Source organism: Hylobates moloch, unplaced genomic scaffold, assembly GCF_009828535.3.
Source record: "Hylobates moloch isolate HMO894 unplaced genomic scaffold, HMol_V3 SCAFFOLD_4, whole genome shotgun sequence".
Lineage (NCBI taxonomy): Eukaryota > Metazoa > Chordata > Mammalia > Primates > Hylobatidae > Hylobates > Hylobates moloch.
The window spans coordinates 19,900,564-19,921,343 of record NW_026652279.1 but is presented as its reverse complement, the minus strand read 5'-3'; the positions used below and the strand labels follow the sequence as shown (position 1 = coordinate 19,921,343).

General features: G+C 40.2%; 1 protein-coding gene across 5 annotated transcripts in view; it reads right to left on the bottom strand.

Annotated features, from left to right (window-relative positions):
• The window catches only part of CNTN4 (contactin 4), a 991,759-nt gene that overhangs the window by 238,172 nt on the left and 732,807 nt on the right, over positions 1-20,780 (bottom strand). For all 5 annotated transcript variants that reach the window (XM_032149528.2, XM_058437175.1, XM_032149525.2 and 2 more), the window contains one exon: positions 15,597-15,692. In XM_032149528.2, the coding sequence (XP_032005419.1) occupies positions 15,597-15,692 (96 nt within the window). The remainder of the gene's footprint in view (positions 1-15,596; positions 15,693-20,780) is intronic.

Genomic DNA, 20,780 nt, shown 5'->3' with positions numbered 1-20,780 from the left:
CTGAGGTAGGAAGATCACTTGAGGCCAGGAGTTTGAGACCAACTTGGGTAACAAGACCCCCATCTCTACCAAAAAATAAAACAATTAGCCTGGTGTGGTGGCTCATGCCTGCAGTACTAGCTACTCAAGAGGCTGAGGTGGGAGGATTGCCTGAGCCCAGTTTTAGGCTGCAATGATCCATGATCATGCCACTGCACTCCACACTAGGTGATAGAGTGAGACCCTGTCACAAGGAAAACAAACAGAAGAACATTTAATTCCTGATTTTAAAAAAAAGATATCTAGTAGTCTATGATGTTGATTAACCTATCACTAACTAAATGTTAACCTTTCCCCTCTGAATTGAGATACATATCTACTTAAGTGAATAAAGTTCCTCTGTTAAGAAATGGAAATCAGAATGCATGTTTCCTAGAAATTATATTATAAAAGGTGGTTTAAACCAAGTTTGGCTGACATCAACATTCTTGAAAAATGGCATAGTAGCAGTATTTCAATGCCACTCCCAGCCAACATTTTAAACATCATTTTGTAAGTTCCAAGACCAGATGATGAGATCCCACATTTTGCCTTATTACAGGACCTTTTCTGAACCACTGATTTCCAACATGATCAGTGTTAATCTACTGGACACCTGTGGTTTTTAATTTACTTGCAGGCGATAAGGCATCTCTCAGGGAAGTCACTTCTCAGGTGACATGAAATTGGTATAAAAATGCAGCTATCTCAGTGGTGGCCAAGAAACAATGACTCAGGACCCTAAGACCATTAGCTATCATTTGTTATGTGTGTTTTTAAAACTAGGACTATATTTGGGCACTTCTCTCATTATACACACACACACACACACACACACACACACACACACACACACACACAGAATGAGATGACTCAAGTGAAATGCTGGGCTTTCCTTGTTCCCATATGTACCTTCGATCATGTTCCCAATATGACCAGAAAAGGTGATCAATACTTAGAGAAGTGTTCTTACAGCTTTTTATGACAATTAAGTGATTGCTAATTTTGTAACCATTTAAAAATCTCACATTTTGCTTTTTTTTTAAGCTGCCGTATGAAAATATGTTTAAGACAACATTCTTTAGTCTATTAAAAATATTCTCAGCCTTATTTCAGCAGTATTTTTAAAGTCCTGCATCCTCCTAAGTCTACCTAGTGCCTTGTTTTTTCTAAGGAAATGAAGTCTGGGCACGTACTGTACACGCTAAATAGAAAATGCAAATATAAAGAATCACACAGGGTTTGGCTTATGAGAAGACTATTGGTAGAGTTTACCTTAACTGAAAAGTCTTTAATAGCAATTTTCAAATGTTAGAAGAATGGCTAATAAAGCCACAATGCCAGAGCATAACCAATTTATGTTAATAATAGATGTAAATTCCATATAAATCTCTTGGGAGATATATCTGAAAAGTATCTGCCTACATAAAAGTTGTTATGTGAATGTAAATCAAGAATCACGTATCTCCAAAGATGAGCAATTCTCTGATTTAACTTTGACTTCAAGCTTAAGCAAATGAAAACAATCAAACCCAGCCTAATTAATAAAATCAGGACTGTCTGGAAGTTTTAACTGTGCAAATTGCTGCCACATTTGTTATGTCTTTTTATCCTCATAACAGATTTGAAAAGTTTACACGACAAAGATGAATTCCATTTGGTTGGCTTTGTAGTCGTGTGTGAGGATTTGAAAGTCATGCTAGGAACCCAGATATGGGTAAGGAGAAGGAGCCTGAAAAAGGTAATGAGAGAAAGTAGAGGGAGTAAGCTGGAAGTACAGGGACTGCTTCCTGAGGAAAGTGACCAGTTGTCCAAAGCACAGTTGACAAACCTAGGACCCAGCCAGGCAAATGTCAATAGCCAAGGAGGTCTGATATGATGGGTGGGGCCCAGTTACTAGACTTCCTAGACTTAAGCAATACTTAGAATGCAAAGAATACCATGTTATGGTTGGAGGTTTAGAGTGGGGTTAAAATGGGATTTCATGCACCTTTGGGTAAGAAATGAGGACAATAGCTAAGCTAAGTGTCTGGACTAAGGACGCACCTGAAAATCTAAAATTATATAAAACTGGTAAACCCAGGAACCAGTTTGGGGAAGAAGATGAGAATAAGGCATTGAATGTGGAGTTAGGCAGATTTGGCAACTTGACTTGAATGTGGACATCTTGAAGATTATTCTGGGAATAGAGGATGCTAAATTTTAGCACAGTAAGATTAGTCCTGGCTCAATGACCTGTCAGCATAGTTTGGACTAAGTAAGAAACTGGGTGAGTCTTAACTCTGAAGGTGATATCTTAATACCGAAAGCTGAGTAGGTGTGGGAAGACAGAAAGAGAAGTCAAGTGAGGAAACAGGGCTCAGAGAATTTACATAACTGGCCCAAGACCACATAGCAAGTTGATGGGAGAGCTAGGACTAGAACACAGATGTCCTACTTTCACGCTTTTATCTCTGTCCTACAGTAAATACAACATGGTCCAGCTGAAATAACCATGCTGTGGAAAGGCATGCTTGCTTCTTTTAAGGGCTGCGATTATAATCTGTATGGGATGTCCACGTAAAATTACATTTATGGAACCCTGGAGAGGTTTGCATATAGAGATGTTTTGCTGGGATAAGTCCTACTTGATTTTGTAATGCAGGGACTCAAGTTTTCCACCCTGGCTGCATATTAAAATTACCTGGATGATGCCAGAGGATCCCCTGCTATAAAGAAACTCAGATTTAACTGGCCTTGGATGAGGGCCACAGAACCACTGACACAGAAAGGACGGTACATGTTTCCAGTCTTTTCTACTATGTACAAATAAAAGGGTGCATTCTAGGCAACAGTAACTCTTATTCCTGCCATTGATTAGAGTGTGCCCTCACATAATCTCTTTGCTTCTATTTCCTTATCTATGAAACACATGTCCTTACTTCTTATGGGATTATTGTGAGGATTCAAAGATAATATAATGTAAATTAAAGCATTATAAACACCATAAAGGACTCTACAGATGTTCCGTTCGAAGGTCCCTGGGACTGATGCCCTGTGGACAGGATCCAACTCTAGTGGGGATGTGTTCTGTGTAAAAGCAATCTAAAGACGAAAATTCTAGCTGGTTTCTCCAAAACCCGTAATAACGAAAATAATCTCAGAATCAGAATCAGGTGGTTTTCTTTTTAAAATATACTCGGGGAAGCCATACATTCACCAATAATAATGTAGGAAAGCTGGCCGAATAGAAAATGCTACTTCTGGGTTTCGTCTGTTTGTTTGCTTTTAAGGCAGGATCTCACTCTGTTGCCCAGTCTGGAGAGCAGTGGTGTGATCACAGCTCACTGCAGCCTTGAACTGCTGGGCTCAAGGAATCCTCCCACCTCATCCTCTCAAATAGCTGGGACTAGAGGCACACACCACCACACTTGGCTAATTTTTTAAAATTTTTTTAGGCTGGGTGCAATAGCTCACACCTGTAACCCCAGCACTTTGGGAGGTTGAAGCGGGTGGATCCTGAGGTCAGGAGTTTGAGACCAGCCTGGTCAACATGGCAAAACCCTGTCTCTACTAAAAACACAAAAATTAGCTGGGCATGGTGGCATGTGCCTGTAATCCCAGCTACTCGGTAGGCTGAGGTGGGAGAATGTTTGAACTGGGAGGCGGAGGTTGCAGTGAGCTGAGATCACACCACTGCACTCTAGCCTGGGTGACAGAGCGAGACTCTGTCCCAAATAAAATAAAATAAAATAAAATAAAATAAAATAAAATAAATTATTTTTTAGAGACGGTCTCACTGTGTTGCCAGGTTGATCTCAAACTCATGGGCTCAAGTGATCCTCCTACCTTGGCCTCACAAAATGCTAGAATTACAGGCAAGAGGCACTGCACCTGACCAGAATGCTACTTCTGAGTATGAGTACCTAGGAAAAGCCACCCTTTTCTTAGTTTTTCATTTCCTTTATGAACAAAAACATATAAAGTCAAAGGTAAAGCCTAAGGTAACTATATTTTATTTTGAATTACTTTAAATTGGCCGGTGCAACGGCTCATGCCTGTAGTCCCAGCACTTTGGCAGGCCAAGGTTGGCAGATCACTTGAGGTTGGGCGCTTGAGATCAGCCTGGCCAACATGGTGAAATCTCATCTCTACTAAAAACACAAAAATTGGCGGGATGGAGCCAAGATGGCCGAATAGGAACAGCTCCAGTCTACAGCTCCCAGTGTGAGCAGCACAGAAGATGGGTGATTTCTGCATTACCATCTGAGGTACCGGGTTCATCTCACTAGGGAGTGCCAAACAGTGGGTTCAGGACAGTTGGTGCAGCGCACTGTGCACGAGCCGAAGCAGGGTGAGGCATTGCCTCACTTGGGAAACGCAAGGGGTCAGGGAGTTCTCTTTCCTAGTCAAAGAAAGGGGTAACAGATGGCACCTGGAAAATCGGGTCACTCCCACCCTAATACTGCGCTTTTCCAACGGGCTTAGAAAACGGCACACCAGGAGAGATTGTGTCCCGCACCTGGCTCGGAGGGTCCTACGCCCATGGAATCTTGCTGATTGCTACCACAGCAGTCTGAGATCAAACTACAAGCTGGCAGCGAGGCTGGGGGAGGGGCGCCCGCCATTGCCCAGGCTTGCTTAGGTAAACAAAGCAGCCAGGAAGCTCGAACTGGGTGGAGCCCACCACAGCTCAAGGAGGCCTGCCTGCCTCTGTAGGCTCCACCTCTGGGGGCAGGGCACAGACAAACAAAAATTCAGCAGGAACCTCTGCAGACTTAAATGTCCCTGTCTGACAGCTTTGAAGAGAGTAGTGGTTCTCCCAGCACGCAGCTGGAGATCTGAGAATGGACAGACTGCCTCCTAAAGTGGGTCCCTGATTCCCAAGGAGCCTAACTGGGAGGCAACCCCCAGTAGGGACAGACTGACACCTCACTCAGCCAGGTACTCCTCTGAGACAAAACTTCCAGAGGAACTATCAGACAGCTGAATTTGTGGTCTCAGGAAAATCCACTCTTCTGCAGCCACCGCTGCTGACACTCAGCCAAACAGGGTCTGGAGTGGACCTCTAGCAAACTTCAATAGACCTGCAGCTGAGGGTCCTGTCTGGTAGAAGGAAAACTAACAAACAGAAAGGACATCCACACCAAAAACCCATCTGTACATCACCATCATCAAAGACCAAAAGTAGATAAAACCACAAAGATGGGGAAAAAACAGAGCAGAAAAACTGGAAACTCTAAAAAGCAGAGCACCTCTCCTCCTCCAAAGGAACGCAGTTCCTCACTAGCAACGGAACAAAGCTGGATGGAGAATGACTTTGACAAGTTGAGAGAAGAAGCCTTCAGATTATCAAACTACTCCAAGCTATGGGAGGAAATCCAAAACAATAGCAAAGAAGTTAAAAACTTTGAAAAAAAAATTAGACGAATGGATAACTAGAATAACCAATGGAGAGAAGGGCTTAAAGGAGCTGATGGAGCTGAAAGCCAATTTCAAGAACTACGTGAAGATTGCAGAAGCCTCGGGAGCCGCTGCGATCAACTGGAAGAAAGGGTATCAGTGATGGAAGATGAAATGAAGATTGCAGAAGCCTCGGGAGCCACTGCGATCAACTGGAAGAAAGGGTATCAGTGATGGAAGATGAAATGAATGAAATGAAGCGAGAAGGGAAGTTTAGAGAAAAAAGAATAAAAAGAAATGAACAAAGCCTCCAAGAAATTTGGGACTATGTGAAAAGACCAAATCTACATCTGATTGGTGTACCTGAAAATGACGGGGAGAATGGAACCAAGTTGGAAAACACTCTGCAAGATATTATCCAGGAGAACTTCCCCAATCTAGCAAGGCAGGCCAACATTCAGAATTAGGAAATACAGAGAACACCACAAAGATACTCCTCGAGAGGAGCAACTCCAAGACACATAATTGTCAGATTCACCAAAGTTGAAATGAAGGAAAAAATGTTAAGGGTGGCCAGAGAGAAAGGTCAGTGTACCCACAAAGCGAAGCCCATCAGACTAACAGCTGATCTCTTGGCAGAAACTCTACAAGCCAGAAGAGAGTGGGGGCCTATATTCAACATTATTGAAGAAAAGAATTTTCAACCCAGAATTTCATATCCAGCCAAACTAAGCTTCATAAGTGAAGGAGAAATAAAATACTTTACAGACAAGCAAATGCTGAGTGACTTTGCCACCACCATGCCTGCCCTAAAAGAGCTCCTGAAGGAAGCACTAAACATGGAAAGGAACAACCGGTACCAGCCACTGCAAAAACATGCCAAATTGTAAAGACCATCGAGGCTAGGAAGAAACAGCATCAACTAACGAGCAAAATAACCAACTAACGTCATAATGACAGGATCAAATTCACACATAACAATATTAACTTTAAATGCAAATGGGATAAATGCTCCAATTAAAAGACACAGACTGGAAAACTGGATAAGGAGTCAGGACCCATCAGTGTGCTGTATTCAGGAAACCCATCTCACGTGCAGAGACACATATAGCCTGAAAATAAAGGGATGGAGGAAGACCCACCAAGCAAATGGAAAACAAAAAAAGGCAGGGGTTGCAATCCTAGTCTCTGATAAAATAGACTTTAAACCAACAAAGATCAAAAGAGACAAAGAAGGCCATTACATAATGGTAAAGGGATCAATTCAACAAGAAGAGCTAACTATCCTAAATATATATGCACCCAACACAGGAACACCCAGATTCATAAGGCAAGTCCTGAGTGACCTACAAAGGGACTTAAACTCCCACACAATAATAATGGGAGATTTTAACACCCCACTGTCAACATTAGACAGATCAACGAGACAGAAGGTTAACAAAGATATCCAGGAATTGAACTCAGCTCTGCACAAAGTGGACCTAATAGACATCTACAGAACTCTCCACCCCAAATCAACAGAATATACATTTTTTTCAGCACCACACCACACCTATTCCAAAATTGACCACATAGTTGGAAGTAAAGCTCTCCTCAGCAAATGAAAAAGAACAGAAATTATAACAAACTGCCTCTCAGACCACAGTGCAATCAAACTAGAACTCAGGATGAAGAAACTCACTAAAAACCACTCAACTACATGGAAACTGAACAACCTGCTCCTGAATGACTACTGGGTACATAATGAAATGAAGGCAGAAATAAAGATGTCCTTTGAAACCAATGAGAACAAAGACACAACATACCAGAATCTCTGGGACACATTCAAAGCAGTGTGTAGAGGGAAATTTATAGCACTAAATGCCCACAAGAGAAAGCAGGAAAGATCCAAAATTGACACCCTAACATCACAATTAAAACAACTAGACAAGCAAGAGCAAACACATTCAAAAGCTAGCAGAAGGCTAGAAATAACTAAAATCAGAGCAGAACTGAAGGACATAGAGACACAAAAAACCCTTCAAAAAATTAATGAATCCAGGAGCTGGTTTTTTGAAAAGATCAACAAAATTGATAGACTGCTAGCAAGACTAATAAAGAAGAAAAGACAGAAGAATCAAATAGACGCAATAAAAAATGAAAACGGGGTTATCACCACCGATCCCACAGACATACAATCTACCATCAGAGAATACTACAAACACCTCTACACAAATAAACTAGAAAATCTAGAAGAAATGGATAAATTCCTCGACAAATACACCCTCCCAACACTAAACCAGGAAGAAGTTGAATCTCTGAATAGACCAATAACAGGCTCTGAAATTGTGGCAATAATCAATAGCTTACCAACCAAAAAGAGTCCAGGACGTGATGGATTCACAGCCGAATTCTACCAGAGGTACAAGGAGGAACTGGTACCATTCCTTCTGAAACTATTCCAATTGATAGAAAAAGAGGGAACCCTCCCTAACACATTTTATGAAGCCAGCATCGTCCTGATACCAAAGCCTGGCAGAGACACAAACAAAAAGAGAATTTCAGACCAATATCCTTGATGAACATTGATGCAAAAATCCTCAATAAAATACTGGCAAACCGAATCCAGCAGCACATCAAAAAGCTTATACACCATGATCAAGTGGGCTTCATCCCTGGGATGCAAGGCTGGTTCAACATATGCATATCAGTAAATGTAATCCAGCATATAAACAGAACCAAAGACAAAAACCACATGATTATCTCAATAGATGCAGAAAAGGCCTTTGACAAAATTCAACAACCTTCATGCTAAAAACTCTCAATAAATTAGGTATTGATGGGACGTATCTCAAAATCATAAGAGCTATCTATGACAAACCCACAGTCAATATCATACTGAATGGGCAAAAACTGGAAGCATTCCCTTTGAAAACAGGCACAAGACAGGGATGCCCTCTCTCACCACTCCTATTCAACATAGTGCTGGAAGTTCTGGCCAGGGCAATCAGGCAGGAGAAGGAAATAAAGGGTATTCAATTAGGAAAAGAGGAAGTCAAATTGTCCCTGTTTGCAGATGACATGATTGTATATCTAGAAAACCCCATTGTCTCAGCCCAAAATCTCCTTAAGCTGATTAGCAACTTCAGCAAAGTCTCAGGATACAAAATCAATATACAAAAATCACAAGCATTCTTGTACACCAATCACAGACAAACAGAGAGCCAAATCATGAGTGAACTCCCATTCACAATTGCTTCAAAGAGAATAAAATACCTAGGAATCCAACTTACAAGGGATGTGAAGGACCTCTTCAAGGAGAACTACAGACCACTGCTCAATGAAATAAAAGAGGATACAAACAAATGGAAGAACATTCCATGCTCATGGGTTGGAAGAATCAATATCGTGAAAATGGCCATACTGCCCAAGGTAATTTATAGATTCAATGCCATCCCCATCAAGCTACCAATGACTTTCTTCACAGAATTGGAAAAAACTACTTTAAAGTTCATATGGAACCAAAAAAGAGCCCGCATCGCCAAGTCAATCCTAAGCCAAAAGAACAAAGCTGGAGGCATCACACTACCTGACTTCAAACTATACTACAAGGCTACAGTAACCAAAACAGCATGGTGCTGGCACCACAACAGAGACATAGATCAACGGAAGAGAACAGAGCCCTCAGAAATAATGCCGCATATCTACAACTATCTGATCTTTGACAAACCTGACAAAAACAAGAAATGGGGAAAGGATTCCCTATTTAATAAATGGTGCTGGGAAAACTGGCTAGCCACAAGTAGAAAGCTGAAACTGGATCCCTTCCTTACACCTTATACAAAAATTAATTCAAGATGGATTAAAGATTTACATGTTAGACCTAAAACCATAAAAACCCTAGAAGAAAACCTAGGCAATACCATTCAGGACATAGGCGTGGGCAAGGACTTCATGTCTAAAACACCAAAAGCAATGGCAACAAAAGCCAAAATTGACAAATGGGATCTAATTAAACTAAAGAGCTTCTGCACAGCAAAAGAAACTACCATCAGAGTGAACAGGCAACCTACAGAATGGGAGAAAATTTTTGCAACCTACTCATCTGACAAAGGGCTAATATCCAGAATCTACAATGAACTCAAACAAATTTACAAGAAAAAAACAAACAACCCCATCAGAAAGTGGGCGAAGGACATGAACAGACACTTCTCAAAAGAAGACATTTATGCAGCCAAAAAACACATGAAAAAATGCTCATCATCACTGGCCATCAGAGAAATGCAAATCAAAACCACAATGAGATACCATCTCACACCAGTTAGAATGGCCATCATTAAAAAGTCAGGAAACAACAGGTGCTGGAGAGGATGTGGAGAAATAGGAACACTTTTACACTGTTGGTGGGACTGTAAACTAGTTCAACCATTGTGGAAGTCAGTGTGGTGATTCCTCAGGGATCTAGAACTAGAAATACCATTTGACCCAGCCATCCCATTACTAGGTATATACCCAAAGGACTATAAATCACACACGTATGTGTATTGCGGCACTATTCACAATAGCAAAGACTTCGAACCAACCCAAATGTCTAACAATGATAGACTGGATTAAGAAAATGTGGCACATATACACCCTGGAATACTATGCAGCCATAAAAAATGATGAGTTCATGTCCTTTATAAGGACATGGATGAAACTGGAAAACATCATTCTCAGCAAACTATCGCGAGGACAAAAAACCAAACACCGCATGTTCTCACTCATAGGTGGGAATTGAACAATGAGAACTCATGGACACAGGAAGGGGAACATCGCACTCCAGGGAGGGGGAGGGACAGCATTAGGAGATATACCTAATGCTAAATGACGAGTTAATGTGTGCAACAAACCAACACGGCACATGGATACATATGTAACAAACCTGCACATTGTGCACATGTACCCCAAAACCTAAAGTATAATAATAATAAAAAAATACAAAAATTAGCCAGGTGTGGTGGTGCACTCCTGTAATCCCAGCTACTTGGGAGGCTGAGGTGGGAGGATCAGCTTGAACCCAGGAGGCGGAGGTTGCAGTGAGCCGAGATTGTGCCACTGCACTCCAGCCTGTTTGAGAGAGTGAGACTGTTTCAAAAGATAAATAAATAAGTGAATTATTTTAAATAAAAATTTCACATAAGGAATGCTCAACCCTTCGGCTTGAGTGATGTGGAAATCAAAGCACTCCATCTCAGCAGGGCTGGACCTGGGCTAGTTTTGTAGATGATCCATGTGAATGGACCTTAAATCTGGTGCTACCTCAGAGTGAGTGAGTCAGCTAGAACTTTGTTTTTGTTTTTGTTTTTGTTTGAGCCAGAGTCTTGCTCTGTTGCCCAGGCTGGAGTGCAGTGGCGTGATCTCGGCTCACCGCAACCTCCACCTCCTGAGTTCAAGCAATTCTCCTGTATCAGCCTCCCAAGTTGCTATTATAGGTGCGCACCAGCAGACTAATTTTTTATTTTTAGCAGAGACGAGATTTCTCTGTGTTGGCCAGGCTGATCTCTAACTCCTGACCTCAAGTCATCCGCCCGCCTCGGCCTCCCAAAGTGCTGGGATTACAGGTGCAGTCACCGCGCCTGGCTGGTTTTTTTTTTTTTTTTTAACAGCCTTGGGGACCCTACCCCAGATTTATGGAATCAGAATATCCTTGTGAACAGGTTGGACACCTATGGTTTTAACAATTTTCCCTCCAGATTCTCAAGCTGTCAACCCTCACTGCCCAGAGGTGGGGTGTGTCTGGGAACCACAGCTATGACTCAAGGCATCTCAAACTTGAAAGTGCATATGATCACTTGGAGATCTTATTAAAATGCAAGTTCCAATTCAGTAGGCTGTAGTGGGGTCTGAGATTTTACCTTTTTATCAAATTTGCAGGTGAGGCCAATGCTGCTGGTGCATGGACCACCCTTTTAGTAGCAAGCATCTTGGTGACATAAAAAGAAGACATGAACAAAAACCTCTTTTGATGAACAGTTTGTGAGGATTTTATTGATGAATAAACTAGAAATTTTCGTATATTGGAAGGAAGAATCTCAAAGTTCCTCTGTTCTATTCCTATTTAACGAGAGCTTGCTTAAAGGTCATGAATTCCCGGTGCCCAGTGACCCTGGAGTTGGCAGAAAGCAAAGTGGACATTCTGGACCTCAATAATTTCTGTTTCTAATAGGAAGGAGCACCAAGCATAGCCAGAGTCCATCAAAGTGATTTCTATTTTTTGGTGTTTTCTTATATTTAATGGTAAAAATCTATGCAAAACCATCACATCTGAATTCACACATATAAACCAAGAGATGACAAAGAGGCCACACACAGTGATTGGTAGAGTGCTGGAAATACCTGCTGACTGAAATGCTTTTCAAAACAGATTAATTGCTGCTCATTTCTCTGCTACCCTAAGAAGGTCTGACACTGCACAGCTTTTGAAATAGGACATGCAGCATCCCTTACAATGGATTTCATGCCATTACTCAGTACCCCACTGATATAATAAAAGGCTGACTCATTTCCTTTCCTCTGCACGATCTGTTACAATGGAAACCAGGAGACCATATGCTGGGTCTAAAATGCTCAGTATGTCCAGTGGCTCACAGTGATTCCTCTAGCTTTAGGGTGACACACAGCCCGGAAAAACAGTGAGAGAATCACTGTGGTACAGTTGCATTGGAGGCTTTTGAGAAATTGGAAGGATTTCATCAGATAATCATTGTTTCCCCTGTCCGAAACTGATGGATGTCTGAGATGCTCTCTTATAACCTTGAATATCTTCTTTGTTCTTTTCTCAAAAATTTCTTAGCCGTGCCTGCTTTGCCCACAGCGTTAATGTGCACACCATTTCTAATAGAGCTTATAATAAGAATATTTATTTCCTTGTCTTTCACCATCGAGATTGTCAGGAATGTCAGCACAGCTCAAGGAACTGGCTTTCAGAGCTGCTGACTGCTGCCAGCAGAGACAAGTGCATTTCAGTAGATGTCTACGGAAATTTTTAATATATTTCTCTGTGGGAAAGGGAAAGTAGTCAGGTACTTCATTGTGTAGCAGCACAGCATCACTTCATGTGTTTTGCCTTTCCTAAAGAGATCATTACATCAGACAGTGGTGGTATTTTTTCTTAATATACCTACAACATTAATTTTTAGGGTTGCTGCCATGTGATGAAAACTTAATGCAGTGAAGGTAGCCTGCAGAAGAAATTAGTAAAATCTTCCATTTTTATTTTGATCAGATTTCATATTAAAAAGAGAAGTGTTAGTCTAAGTGAATTTCACCTGAATCTAAATATACGTCCACAGTGAAGTGGTTTTCTCATATAAAGGACAGGCTTTCAATAATGCGAACACACTCGATAAACAAGATGTTTAGCCCTTATCGAGTTATAATTATGTGTTGATAGAATCAATAAGGATTTGAGAGACTTCTTTTAATCTCTTCATTTTATAGACAGGCAGAGTGACGCATAAAGAATTTGAAGATATTTTCCCAGTATCAAATAATGATTTGAAACAGAACAAGGATCAAAACTCATATCCCGGACTCCAAATTTAGTGCTTCTGATACTAACTTGAAAGGAAAATGAAATCCTGAAGAATAATCCCATTTTCCAAACACAAACCTCTGAAATCAAACCTAGATTTTCTGTCAGTCTTTAAAAACCAGAAATCCTAACAATTCCATGTCCCTGATCCAGACATAGAGGGGAACCTACCTCTCCCACCTTTCCTTCGTATTCAGGATGCTTGACGTACACGCCTTTTAGCGCCTTTACTAATTGTTATTTTCTGCTGGAAATGTTAGCTCAGAATCAGATGAGAAAGGAAACATTACAACTTTTGAATAGCAGACAAAAATAAAATAGTGTTTTTCAAATTCCAAATCTAAAACTTTGTTCTTTTAAACATGTGGAAAGCCAAACTGAAAATTAAGGCAATAACAAGAATAGCAGATATTGAACTAAACTTCAGCCTGGATTTCTAAGAGTAGAGTTTATCAATCTTGTCATTACAGACCTTAGTGGAATCCTAATAAATATTACTACTTATTAAACCTCCACACTACTGGATCCCTTATGTGCAGTTATATTTGCCTTTTAGTCATCGTAGTTCCTTTTAGTCGACACTGCAAGTTGCCTACACATCTCTCCATATTCTCCCTTATTAGTAAAATTATGGTATTTTCCAGGGCATAATCTATCTGCATAAAATATTTGATTTTTCAGTCTCCTTTGCCACTGAGGTGATCAATGAAATGGGGGCAAAGTCCTCAGGCTAAGAAAACTTTCGATAATAAAGGTAAATTGAAAGGGACAAAAACAAGCAAAAACAAATTATTGCCTTTTGTCTTTGCTTCTTCCCATTTGATCTGGTTTGGAATGTAGACTTCATGTCTCATACATACCACATGCTAAGCACCTCAGAGAAGAATCAGAGAAGGGCATGAGTCCTGGAAGACATCCTCTGGAAGCCGTGCTAGCTTTAGATTGTATACCTTTGAAAATCTTGCATGCCAGCCAGGTGCAGTGGCTCATGCCTGTAATGCCAGCACTTTGGGAGGCCAAGGTGGGTGGATCACTTGAGGTCAGGAGTTTGAGACCAGTCTGGTCAACATGGTGAAATCCTATCTCTACTAAAAATATAAAAATTGGCATGGTGGTGGGTGCCTATAATCCCAGCTATTCGGAAGGCTGAGGCATGAGAATCGATTGAACCTGGGAGGCAGAGGTTGCAGTGAGCCGAGATTGCATCACCACACTCCAGATTGGGTGACAAAGCGAGACTATGTCTCAAAAAAAAAAAAAAAAAAGAAAGAGAAAATGTTGCATGTGAGAAAAAAGAACATAAAAAACATTATGAGCTGGGTTTTCAGTTATTTGCAGTCAAATGCATTCCTAACTGATCTAGTTGTTATGAGCCTCCACAAAGTGATCTTAGATTCTATGGTCAAGGAACTTTTGTTCTTGGTCTGATCCTGTGATACTGTGATTAATAAGAAATATATATATTTGGTCTGCGTCCCACAACCCTTGTAATTTCCTGAGTGATATTGCTGAGAAGAATGTCTTTTGTTATTCATAAATAGGCCCTTTTCAATGATACTTGAGTTTATGCTAATTAGATGACTCTTGGTGAGGCCCTTTGATTGGTTGTCAGAGGAACCAACCAAATAATTAAAGGGTTGGAACTTTCAGCCTCCCCATTCCCCACTCCTGGGGATGGGAGAAGGGCTGGAAATTGAGTTCAATTACAATGGCCACAGATTTGATCAATCATGCCTACATAACGGAACCTGTGTAAAAACCCTGAATGACAGCGTTTGGAGAGCTTCAGGGTTAATGAATGCATTCACATGTAGGGAGGATCCACAAGTATAGAAACTCCTGCATTCAGAACCGTTCAGACCTCACTCTCTCTATATGTTTATCTGGCTGTTCATACGTATCCTTTATAATATCTTTTATAATAAACTGGTATGGTAAGTAAACTGTTTTCCCTAGGTTCTGGGAGACATTCTAGCAAATTACAGGAGCCAAGGAGGGAATTACGGGAGTCCCACTTTATAGCCAGTTAGTCAGAAGTGTAGGAGGTCAAGGACTTGAAAGTGGCATCTGAAGTGGAGGCAGCCTTGTGGGACTAAGCCTTTATCCTATGAGTTCTGACACTAACCATCCCAGAGTAGTTAATGGGGTAGTTACTGTCGAAATGGAATTGAATCGTTGGACAGCCAGATGGTGTCCAGAAGATTGGAGACTTGGTTGTTAGTGTGGAAAAAACCCATACATTTGGTGTCAGAAGTATTGCGAGTAGAAACAGTTCACAGTTCCCAGACCAACCAGGAGATGAAATGAAGCAGCGCCATCTTTTTTAACCCAATCAAGTTGTGAGAAGTATGAGTCGTTTTAATTACACTGCTTTACCAAGCAACAACATTCTGATTTTGATTGACTCAGGTGTCTTTCTTCTTGTGCCAAGTAGACTGCAGTGGGGTGGAAAATTTGCACAATCTGGTATTTTCCTATCCTAATGATGGGAGGCATTCACAATGATTTTTCCTCTACATGGAGGGGCTTTGGGAATCTCTATAAATGACACTGTGCATTCAGCTGGTGTCAGGAGGGAGAACACTGAGGAAGAAAAATAACAGGGAGTGAAGCGTGTGTATGTCAGTGCATTTATATGTACCTCCAGAATGGGGTGGTGGGCCACACAGTAGAACCATTCCTTGACCTCGACGGACAGACACAGTGCTTCTTGTTCTTGCTTTAAAGTTGTCAAGATCTGTTGAGAGAAATATGGGAAAAAGCATTTAGACTTTAAAGTCCTAAGACATCAAGGGAGAGTACCACTATTTCAAAAGAGAATCATTCTGCTCAAAACTGCGTTGGTAGCACCCATACCAGGGGAATGCAGGAGAGATTCTTTTCATATGATATTGTCCCATCCTCCTTGATTTTATGGTTATACTGTCCACTGAAATATCTACTTACCACGTGTCTATTTAGATGTAAGATAATTAAAATGAAATACAATTTATAATTCAGTTCCTCAGACACTAGTCACATTTCAAGTGCTCAATAGCCACAATGCACTTAGTGATTATCACATTGGCCAGCACAGATATAGAAGACTTCCATCATGCCAGGACATTACATTGGATAGTGCAGGTTTAGGTGAAGAAACTGAGGTTTGAAGATGTTAAGTGACCTGCCCAAGACCTCTCTGTATTTAAATATCATTATCAGGATGCAAACTCTTGTTTTCTGATACAATTCTGTTCACTTCACAAATCATTCTATTATATATAATTATACTTGTCTCTCCATATATACCCAGAGTATGACTATCTCTCTTTATATACAAACACAACTCTATATAAAATGTATAAACAGACATATATACAGACACATAATTGTTTTAAAGTTCTCGTGGTGTACTTTAAAATATTTAGAAGGTACTGTTTGTGGTTCTTTTTAGAAAAATGTTTTATTACCTCAAAAAGGTCATCTGGTTAGAGAGATAAGACATTTATAAACCCAAAGACCACAGTACAAGTAAATAGGCAGTTACAAATACAAATGAGTTAATATAAGAAATATGTCTAATAAAGTGAGACATATTACTGTTCAAGAAACATTTTTTTCTTCCACCCTCCCAAATGTAAGTCCTCTCAGTAAGAAGTGTGTTAAGTGCCATTTCATTTTTTGTTGTCTATTACATTTGATTTAATAATCTTTTATTGGATTTGGGGACTTCCAATTGAAGTATGTTTTGCAGGGTTGCAAACCATCTGGCTGTGCACACTAGAGCAGAGTAACATTTGTTGATGATTTCCTCCGTGCTGGCCATTTTGGTAAGTATTTTATGATAATTAACCCATGTACTCCTAACAACAATTGGGAAGGCTGCAGTTACAAATTGGAGTGATTCCACACTCAGGCTTAGTTTCAAGGAGTGCTAAGGATATTTAAAAAGTTACACATAGACATGTCTTAATTACCAGATTCTTCTGGAATTAGGGACATTTTAAGTTTGTACATTATTGTCTTCATCACTTGTGTATTCATAAAAATTCCATTAAGTACCATCTGATTGCCAACTCAGAAGGCAAGCATTGTGAGAACACAGTTTCCGTCCTGTTGGGGCTCAGGCAGACAGGTCTGACACATAACACCTAATCATAGCAACCCAAAGACTGCCAGGTTTGGGCTGTGAAAAGTCAACATGAAGGACACACACATACTCAACACAAAACAAATCAGTGCTATGATTTGAATTACATTTCTGATGTAATAAACTTTTTATTCAATGGACATCAGGTGAGGGTAGAACATGGTATTTTTCTTGTCTTTATGAAAACGGTCTAAGATTCCTTCAAAAGGAATTAAACCAGGATTTTAAAAACTGTGTTATGGAGTTAATATTTTAAACCATTATCCCTAAAAGTAACACTGGATCAGTCTGGATGTCACTTCTGCATATAGGTTCTTAGAGTAAGTCATCTACATTTTTGCACAGATAGCCCATTCAATTTCCAGAGTTGCATGAAAAATTAAGAGCTGATAGATAGTAGAGATCAGGTATCATCTAGGCAAAACCAGTCATGGTTTCTGATTAGAGAAATAGTATTAAGAAATGAGAAAGAAAATGAGAAATATGGACAATGATTTTTAACTATCCTTCTTGAGCTTTAAAAAACTGTATTCATGTTTTTTCCTTCTTAGTTTACGAATTCATTCACTTCTACAAGTTTTAGGCATTTGAAGTGTATCTCATTAATCTGGTATTTGAGAAAATAATCAGAAACATTTATTAGTCATTAATTGAAATAGATTCCAGATGATAAACCCTACCTATACAGCAAATGGAAAGACTGTATTTGGGTAGATCTGAGTTTGAAAACCATCTCTGCCACTTATTAGCTGTGTTGACCATGGGCAGGTCTACATACCATGGGCAGGTCTTAATTTTCTCATAAATATGATGAGAATGAATGTTCTTTGTTTCAAGTATGTAGTCAGTATGTTTCTTCTGTCCATGGCGAATCCTGTGATTCAGTGCCAAAGCATATCCCAAACATTCCAACTAAGGAAAGGTTTCTAATAGCAAATGCACACTACAGTGAGCTGTAGATGTGAATCAAAGGACATGATATTTATGCACATGTTTAGGAAAAGATTACATGCCTCAAATTGTTCTTTTCAGGTATGAATATCTATCCAGATCCTGACAGTTAACAACATGATACTTTTCTAAGTCAAGAGCTATGTGTGTAAATGGGTATTATGTTAAAGTTTGTACACTCATGATTAAGCCTTTATCAGCAATATTTCCACATATATTTTTATTTATTAACATTTTTTCCATCAGTTATTGGGATACAGGTGATATTTGGTTACATGAGTAATTTATTTTTTATTTTTTATTTTACTTTTTTTTTTGGAGACGGAGTCTCACTCTGTTGCCAGGCTGGAGTGTAGTGGCGTGATCACGGCTCACTGCAAGCTCCACCTCCCAGGTTCAAGTGATTCTCCTGCCTCAGCCTCCTGAGTAGCTGGGACTGCAGGTGTGCACCACCACACCCAGCTAATTTTTGCATTTTTAGTAGAGACAGGGTTTCACCATGTTGGCCAGGATAGTCTTGATCTCTTGACTTCATGATCCACCCACCTCAGCCTCCCAAAGTGCTGGGATTACAGGCGTGAGCCACCGTGCCCAGCCATGAGTAAGTTCTTTAGTGGTGATTTGTGAGATTTTGGTGCACCCATCACCCAAGCAGTATACACTGCACTATATTTGTAGTCTTTTATCCCTTGCCCCCCCACTCTTCCCCCCAAGTCCCCAAAGTCCATTGTATCATTCTTTATTTATTTATTTATTTTTTTGAGATGGAGTCTCACTCTGTCGTCCAGGCTGGAGTGCAGTGGCACGATCTTGGCTCACTGCAAGCTCTGCCTCCTGGGTTCACGCCATTCTCCTGCCTCAGCCTCCCTAGTAGCTGGGACTACAGGTGCCCACCACCACGCCTGGCTAATTTTTTGTATTTTTAGTAGAGACGGGGTTTCACCGTGTTAGCTAGGATGGTCTCGATCTCCTGACCTTGTGATCTGCCCGCCTTGGCCTCCCAAAGTGCTGGGATTAGAGGTGTGGGCGACCACATCCGGCCTCATTGTATCATTTTTATGCCTTTGCATCCCCACAGCTTAGCTCCCACATATCAGTGAGAACATACGATGTTTGGTTTTCCATTCCTGAGTTACTTCACTTAGAATAATAGTCTCCAATCTCATCCAGGTCACTGCAAATGCTGTTTATTCATCCTTTTTATGGCTACATAGTATTCCATCATAAATCTATGCCATAGTTTCTTTAGTCACTTATTGATTGATGGGCATTTGGGTTGGTTCCACGATTTTGCTATTGTGAATTGTGCCACTATAAACATGCATGTGCAAGTATCTTTTTTGCATAATGACTTCTTTTCCTCTGGGTAGATAGTAGTGAGATAGCTGGATCAAATGGTAGTTCTACTTTTAGTTCTTTAAAGAATATCCACACTGTTTTCCATAGTGGCTGTACTAGTTTGCATTTCCACCAGCAGTGTAGAAGTGTTCCCTGTTTACTGCATCTACACCAACATCTACTGTTTTTTGATTATGGCCATTCTTGCAGGTGTAAGGTGGTATCACATTGTGGTTTTGATATGCATTTCCCTGATCATTAGTGATGTTGAGCATTTTTCATATGTTTTTTGGCTATTTGTATATCCTCTTTTGAGAACTGTCTATTCAGGTCCTTAGTCCACTTTTTGATGGGACTGTTTGATTTTTTCTTATTGATTTGAGTTCGTTGTAGAGTCTGGATATTAGTCCTTTGCAGATGTATAGATTGCGGAGATTTTCTTCCACTCTGTGGGTTGTCTATTTACTCTGCTGACTGTTCCTTTTGCCATGCAAAAGCTCTTTAGTTTAATTAGGTCCCAGCTATTTATCTTTGTTTTTATTGCATTTGCTTTTGGGTTCTCTTGGTCATGAAATCCTTGCCTAAGCCAATGTCTAGAAGGGTTTTCCAATGTCATCTACTAGAATTTTTATAGTTTCAGGTCTTAGGTTTAAGTCCTTAATCCATTTTCAGTTGCTTTTTGTATAAGGTGAGAGATGAGGATCCAGAGCCATTTTATCTCCAAAGCCTTGGTACTTGGGTAATGATCAGTAGCAGCAGACATTATGAGACAGAATACATTATGTATAATGCTCTATCACTGTGACCATCACACTAATAGCAACAATAGAATTGACTTGCAGACTATATTGCAGTCATACCATGTGGCCAAGTACTTTTCTTATTTGATCTCATTGAATTCCATTATACTTTAAACTCCCAATTTATAGGTGACACAGCTGAAGCTCATGGAGGTGCAGCACCTTCTTCACGTGCCTAGGAAGTGGCCAGAAGATACAAACTCATGTTTTGTGTCTCTCCAGAGTTACCGCTCTGAAGCACTATAATCTATGGCATCTTCACTGATTCCGTAAAGTCAGTGAAAAAGAGCTTTCAAATCAGTTACTTGCCATGCCAGAGACACAAAAACGTTCATTTAAATAAAATTTACACTCAGTGAATATGGAAAGAAATCCACATTTCAACACACAGTGTGATGGGTTCGTATAAGTACTTTGGTTTCAAATCTTCTATTCCTCTGCTTTTCTTTGTGGATGTGCACTCAACATGGAGATTTTAAACGTTAGGTGCAAAGTGTGAAGTTGAACAAGGAGAAAATAAACAGAAACAACTCTATTAAGAAGCAAGATTGTTGCCTTGTTAGGAAGGTAGCTAAACAATTACACTTGGGTTGTATTCCCTTGAGCA